Source organism: Phaseolus vulgaris, chromosome 8, assembly GCF_051622355.1.
Source record: "Phaseolus vulgaris cultivar YP4 chromosome 8, ASM5162235v1, whole genome shotgun sequence".
In the NCBI taxonomy this organism is placed as follows: domain Eukaryota; kingdom Viridiplantae; phylum Streptophyta; class Magnoliopsida; order Fabales; family Fabaceae; genus Phaseolus; species Phaseolus vulgaris.
In genome coordinates this window covers 8,263,649-8,270,365 of record NC_143505.1, presented here as the reverse complement: position 1 = coordinate 8,270,365, position 6,717 = coordinate 8,263,649, and the positions used below count along the sequence as shown (strand labels likewise).

Sequence of the window (6,717 nt, the reverse complement as noted above, 5' to 3'; positions counted from 1 at the left end):
AAATATGATCAAACATGTTTTCATACTCAAAATTTAAAATTTACATTATTTTTTTATATAGTTTTACTACATAAGTGATTATTTAAAAAGTTATTAATGGGAATAAAATAAACTATAAAAAACTAATAACTATTTATCATTATTTTATATAATAAAATAATAATAATTATTAATATTATTGTACTGGTACGACCGGATGACTTGCCAAGTCAGCCAACACTCGGCCCATGCCGCCACACGAACGATAAAGGGGCGACCGCTCCGCACATGTGGCCGATCGGTCCATATCGCTCAAGTCGAAGGTTGACCAGATTAGTAAGGCTAATCTACAGTTAAGGGTGGCTTAACACAACCCTAAACGCAAACCAACTCCCTTAATCTGGCCCAACAACAAAGACTCATTAAAGTAATATAAATAACACGCATTTTAAGGAGAAAGGTACGTCATTATCTATAGTATTCTGACAACCGAGTACCGATATCCCACTGATTTGAGCGTTGGAGTACCTTCTGCAGGTACCCTCTCCGCCCGAGAAGTAGGACAATCGAGGGAAGGGAAGCACAACCAGGAGGGCGAACGCATAGAGGAGCATCGAGCGTGTGGAATCGACCGAACACAGGAGTTGAAGTAATCGTTCTCTAGGCCCCAAACCCATTCGAAAATAATTATTATGTTTTAAATATGTAAAGTCACGAAGTGTTTTATTTTTTACTAATCATTAATAAATATAATATTAAGTATAAATAATAAGTTTTACATATTAATCATCATTATTGTATATTTTATGTTATACTATATTATATACTCATTCACATTTCTGTTTGTACTATTGAAATTGTTCTTGGAATTATATTTATTAATATTTAAAATTATTTAACTAAAATGTTAAGAAGAATAAGACATTTACAGGCAATAATAATTTTGATTAATTTTTTTAAAATCAAATACATTTAAGTTCATAAAGATACAAAAACTAATATTAGTAATCACTTTTTAACACAATTATAATATTATCAGTTCACTAAAAAATATCAAAACTTAGAGCAGAAATTTGTTAATTAATCTAAATTCGATTATATGTAAATTTCGCCCAACTAAATTTGCATTCATTGTTAATTCTCTCATGTTACATTTTCATTTATACATTAAAAATTAGTAGAAATTAAAATTACCTCCACAAGTATTAGTGTCATTTAGAAAATATATATTCATGAGTATTTTTAGTATAAGAAAAAGTTAAAAGGAAAAGTAAGTGAAATATTTTTCTGATAAATTTTAACCTTTTATTAAGTATTTAAAAAGTTAGGTTAAATAATTTATTCCTTAGTTTTAAAAAATATGAAGAGAGGAGAAGGAAGAGACAATAGAGCAATTGCTTGGACTTGGGAGATTCCGACCCAACATAGGTTATGATGGATGATTTGGTGATGAATCCTTGAGGACAGGTGTCACCTTCTCGGGAGTGTTGCACGCAGCACAGCACAGCACACGAGCTAAACTCTTCCCTCGCGCATTGCGTTGTGGATGGTTTAGGACATTTCACAAACACCTTCACTCCAATCTCATTTTCCATCTCCATCACTATAAATCCCATCCTTCTCTTCATCCCTCCCTTCCTCTGCTAACCTTCGTTTCTCTTCGGCTCCACCATCTCTCTCTCTCTCTCTCTAACCTTCCATTCACCATGGATTCAGTTTCAGTGTTAAACCCTAAACTCGCTCATTGCAATTTCTCTCTCCCATTCAACAAGTCTCCCCGTACCTTCAACTTCCACCCCTTACTCAAACCTCGCGCTCTTAACGCCGCTCCCCCTAACGCCCTCGCCGCCTCCTTCCTTACCATCCACCGCCGGAAACCGTCAACCGTCGCTTTCACCGCTTCTCACCAAGATTCGGTAAGACGCAAAAGCGAATTAGTTCGTTAGTTAGTTAGTTAGTTACAGCGGAAGTGTATATTGATTTGTGATTTGAATTGGTGAACTGTGTAGGAACACGGGGAGATCGAAGTGGAGAAGGAGCGTGATGTTATTGCGGGCTCTGAGGAGTCGCAGAAGGCGTGGAAGCAGGCGCTGGAAACTTTCAAGGAACAGGCGGAGAGGTTGCAGGGCGTTTCTCAGGACGCTTATAAGTTGTACTCGGAGAAGGCCAGTGTCATTCTGAAGGAAACCACGGAGCAGCTGACTGTGCTGGCGGATAAGACCAAGCACGAGCTGAGCACCGCCGCGAAGGAGATCACCGACGAAGGGAAGGAGTATTTGTCCTCGGCGGCAGAGAGTTCGCCGGAGGTGAAGGACATTGTGGAGACGTTCACCACGCCGTCTGATGATATCCAGAAGTTGTCTGGACTGAGGGACTTCTATGTTGGCCTGCCGTATGGTATGAATAATTATGTGTTTTTGCATGGTTGAGTTTGTGGGGAGCATGTTGAGAGAGGTCATGATTCCTTGATATAAATTTGTTTGTTGGAAAAACGCCTTAATTGTGGTCACCCGGGTAGTCTGACTCAATTGTGCCAAGGTCTTGAACAGGATTACCTACAAAGGGCCTGGCTAGAAAGCTGGTGTGAAATGTTGTAATGTGTTGTCGTCGACACATCAGCTCGTTTAAGTAGTGCTTATAAAGCTTAGGCAATTCTTACTGTACAAGTTGAATTTGTGTGGTTAAGTTAGGTTAGTTCTTAGCTCAAATTCAAAGATTTTTTTCATAGGGGGACTTGCAGAACGAAGGTGAAGCACTCCCATACTCAAGTTAGCGTAAACTTGACGGGAGTAAGTGAGGAAGAGGAAGAACATATTATGGAAAATCCTGTTTAGGACAAGCACTTTTTATGAGAGGTGAAAGCTAGTTGTCAAGCTGTTACAATATAAGCTACTTTTTATCATTGTACTAGTGAATGGTGAAGCTAGATTTTCATTTCTTGAGTTCAAATTTGTTAAGATTTTAGAACATAATTCTTACCCAGTATTACACTGCTCATATATTATAGATAACTTAGTCACGTTCTCACTTATTAGGAGGGATGGAAGCTAATGAGGATTAGAATTGATAGTTGATATGAATTAGCCTTTGATAGGAGTTGTATGTGTGTTGATAATGACTGGTGTTAATGATCATTATCCTGTAATAAAACTACAGACATATTATCCATTCTTCACACAGGGACTGATGCTGGAATCTTTTTAGATGTTGGGATGATTTAAGGGCCTGGTTTATGGGCCTCGGGTCTCAATATCAGTTCCCTATAGATGTAATCTCATTAAATACCACTCTAGGCTCCCAGGTTCCAGACACGACACCCACTATCACCCAAAAAATCTCATTAAATAATTATATGAATTCTACTATGTTCACTGGGGATATTTATCATCCTGTTTCCCCTCCGTACTTTGTTTAATATTTTTGTCGTATTCGTGTTCTTGTAGGTTTGCTGCTTTCTCTTGGTGGCTTCCTTTACTTTATGGTAACAGGCAGTGTTTCAGCCATAAGGTTTGGGGTGATTTTAGGTGGTGCCCTCCTTGCTTTAAGCATTTTAAGTCTGAAATCATATAAAAAAGGACGCGCCTCTCCTCTTGCTTTGAAGGGCCAAGCTGGTGAGATCGCATGCTTCTTATTTAACTTGTCTCAGAACTGTTGCATAATTTAGGGATGGTATTTAAAAGTTGCCTACATTAAGTCCAGACTAGTTAAGTTATGATGCATTGTGCGCATCCATTAAAGGGGGGAAAAACTTTCCTAATGCCTACTTTTTTGCATCCATAAGACTTGAACAAGAGACTATTTGCTCTGATTTGTTTTTTGTTTACAGTATTTTAAATACTAAACAAATTGTAGTCAAATATGTTATAATTAAAGAAATAAAACATTCTTTACACTTTTAATGATGAAATTATGTTTCCATATTTATGGATTAACTGGTATTGGATTGTTCCAATTTAATCAACGGTTTCAATTTTGAGTGTAGATATAGTATATTTTTTTTAATTGGCAGGTGTAGATATAGTATTTTTATTAATCGGCAAAGTGAAGATATAGTATGTTAAATACTTGGAGAAAGAACTTTGCCAACTATTCGAGTGGGATTGTTTCCATAGAGTATACATGTGGTCTTATAGTTTAAAAACACACACATAAACTTTTTCTTGTCAAAATCTAATTAAGTTCATTAATTTCAGACTAGCTATGCATTTAATCTTTTCAATTGTGTATTTGTTTGTTTCTCTATCTTGAAGCTTATTTTAACTTGCTGGACTTGCAGCTATAGCAAGTATACTGTTTCTGCGGGAGATAAGCGCAATAGGCAAAGTAAGGCATTCATTACATTGAGCATTTATCAAGCTTAATTTAACTTTCATGCAAATAAAAGTAATATTAGTTTCAAACATTTGATAGTTTCACATTCTTTTCTTTTTGCCAGGGATCATCTTATTTCACTGCCTTGATCAGGTTCTTGAAACATCATTATTATTTTACTTACATGTGAACTTTTTTTGGTCTTCATTTAGGAGTTAATCGTTACGTTAATTGGAGATAATCTTAGTAACTTGCTGCTATTTCATTTTTAACACAAACTAGACGGTTGGACTAAAAGCAGATTTTATTAATGCTATGAACGGTGAGGTGTTGGATGACATTTAGTTTGATCCAACAAATGATTGTTAAATTGGAAATTCGGAATGCTGGAATATTGCAATTCTGCCAGAAGCGTTAAAATACAATGGTTCTTGTAAATGACCCAAATGGAAAACTTACATGAAGTTTCAATTAAACTGAAAAAGTGGATTGGAAATGGAATATCATTTGGCTTATACTCAATCTTTGTTCAATGCTTTTGATCTTTCTATTAATACTTCGTTATGTAACGACTTTGTTTCACATCTGCAGTGGTGCAGTTGCGGCATTTTATATCTATAGAATAGTACTGGAACGTAATCAACAAAATGGCTCAAACTTGGAAACTGAACCAGGAAACTAGTTCTACGATGAGGTCAGCCTTTTAAATTCGTAGACACTATTTTAATCCAAAATGCTTTCAGGTGAATATTTAAGAGAAGTCGTGTCTTTCAACATATGCTCGTTTCTTTGTACTTATAATCTATTCCTATTTGCCACTCAGTGTAAAAAGTTGAAGATCGGGCGTGAAGATCAGCAAAATATTGAAGATCTACTTGAAGATGGTCAGAATAAATTTTGGTGATCATTTTTTACATGGTTTATCACGGGCTGGGTCATCAAGACTAAAAGACCCACTGCTTTGGGTTATGGTTTCATACGTTGAAAAATGGAGCTTGGAGAACGTGGATACAATTTCACCTGTAGTTTCTTGTTTAGTTGTGAATTTTGTGGAAAATTACTAATATGATATTATGAGTAACCTCTGAGGTGGGATATTACTAAAATCTAGATATATCTTTGCCGATATCTCCTTCATCTCTCTAATCTCCTGTAAGCTGCATATGGTTAGCTTCGAGAGTGTAACCTTGAACGGTTACAGATGCTAATATACTTTAGATGTGTTTGGATGATGCAGAAAGTTTTCAATTTAGGTTCTTTTTTGCTGACCAAATTGCTTTTAACGCCTGAACAATACTTCTAGATTTTTGTCTTATTTTTTTATCTTTTCGACTTTTTCTATTTCTTTTAAAGTGAAGTAGTTTAATTTTCCATTAACCAAAAATAATACATATTTATTTGACAAAAAGTTGAGAAAGGTACTTTTTTAGAAGAGAAAATAGTTTTTTCCCCTCATACTCTCATTTCTCTACCTATTATATCCTCTAATTCTCCGAGTTTTTTAGAACTTTTTAAACAAAAGAAAAACTGTCAAACAATTTCCAAGTTTAACTTTAAAATAGTTTTTTATGTTTTTTCAGAACACTTTGCTTTTTGTTTCTATAATTTTTTGAATAGGTAATTCTTGTTTATATAAAATTTTGGCTATATATTTAGTCTTTTGAGATTGAATAATTTTGATCTACGGATAATATGTTAATAATAAACAAAATCAAGGGATAATAAGTGTTAAATATTGATGTTATATTAGTAGTGAATTGGAGGACTTAATGTGTAACTGAGAATTTTGAAGTCTTCTTGAAGACATGTCTTTTATTAAATTATAGTATTTTTTTCACTATTAAAAAAATAATGTAACTGCGAGTTACTATGTGTTCTCAGCGCTATTAGAACATTATTGTCTTAGAAATTTCGAGAATGAAACATGTCTTACTTTTCTGACGCTGTGATGTATAGGGGTGAAAATGTTATCCAAATGTAGTGAAAATATGTGAGATGAAGAATGTTTAGCTTTAATGTATTCGTTGGCAAGACATTTTTTACCAATTTGTGCAGAAAATATATGCATTAAAATGGAGGTCTAGTTGTCTATTATAACAATTCATATCCACTGTGGTGTTTCACTCCAAACTTAATCCTCAACAGGTCAGACTAGGTGAGTTTGTCCGACTATATAATTATCCATTTGAATAAGTTTACATTCCTCCAATTACAACCGGAAACATAATAAATTATTTAATATAATATTAAGATACATAAATGAAACAATAATTATCTATTTAATATTATATTTACGGTACATAAATTAGACAATAACTATTTAATATTATATTCAAGACACATACATAAATTGGTTATAAGTTACTAGCAGTTATAGATTACTCTTATAAAATTCATTTATATCATATGATGACCATTAAATGTTTT

The 6,717-nt window shown here is 34.3% G+C and overlaps 1 protein-coding gene across 1 annotated transcript; it reads left to right on the top strand.

The window, feature by feature from the left end:
* The first annotated feature begins 1,363 nt into the window (after nucleotides 1–1,363).
* Nucleotides 1,364–5,418, top strand: LOC137824046 (Transmembrane proteins 14C). The gene is made up of 7 exons (XM_068629471.2): nucleotides 1,364–1,895; nucleotides 1,989–2,376; nucleotides 3,423–3,590; nucleotides 4,256–4,302; nucleotides 4,415–4,443; nucleotides 4,882–4,984; nucleotides 5,114–5,418. Exons 1-6 carry the CDS (start codon nucleotides 1,686–1,688, stop codon nucleotides 4,970–4,972), a joined length of 933 nt encoding a protein of 310 aa, XP_068485572.1. The 5' UTR covers nucleotides 1,364–1,685; the 3' UTR covers nucleotides 4,973–4,984; nucleotides 5,114–5,418.
* The last annotated feature ends 1,299 nt before the right edge of the window (nucleotides 5,419–6,717 follow it).

Excerpts from the sequence above, each read along its gene's own strand:
- LOC137824046 (XM_068629471.2), top strand. The coding sequence starts at position 1,686 with ATGGATTCAGTTTCAGTGTTAAACCCTAAACTCGCTCATTGCAATTTC. Across the intron at positions 1,896-1,988 it reads CCGCTTCTCACCAAGATTCG|GAACACGGGGAGATCGAAGT; the intron begins GTAAGACGCAAA and ends TGAACTGTGTAG. Across the intron at positions 2,377-3,422 it reads CTATGTTGGCCTGCCGTATG|GTTTGCTGCTTTCTCTTGGT; the intron begins GTATGAATAATT and ends GTGTTCTTGTAG.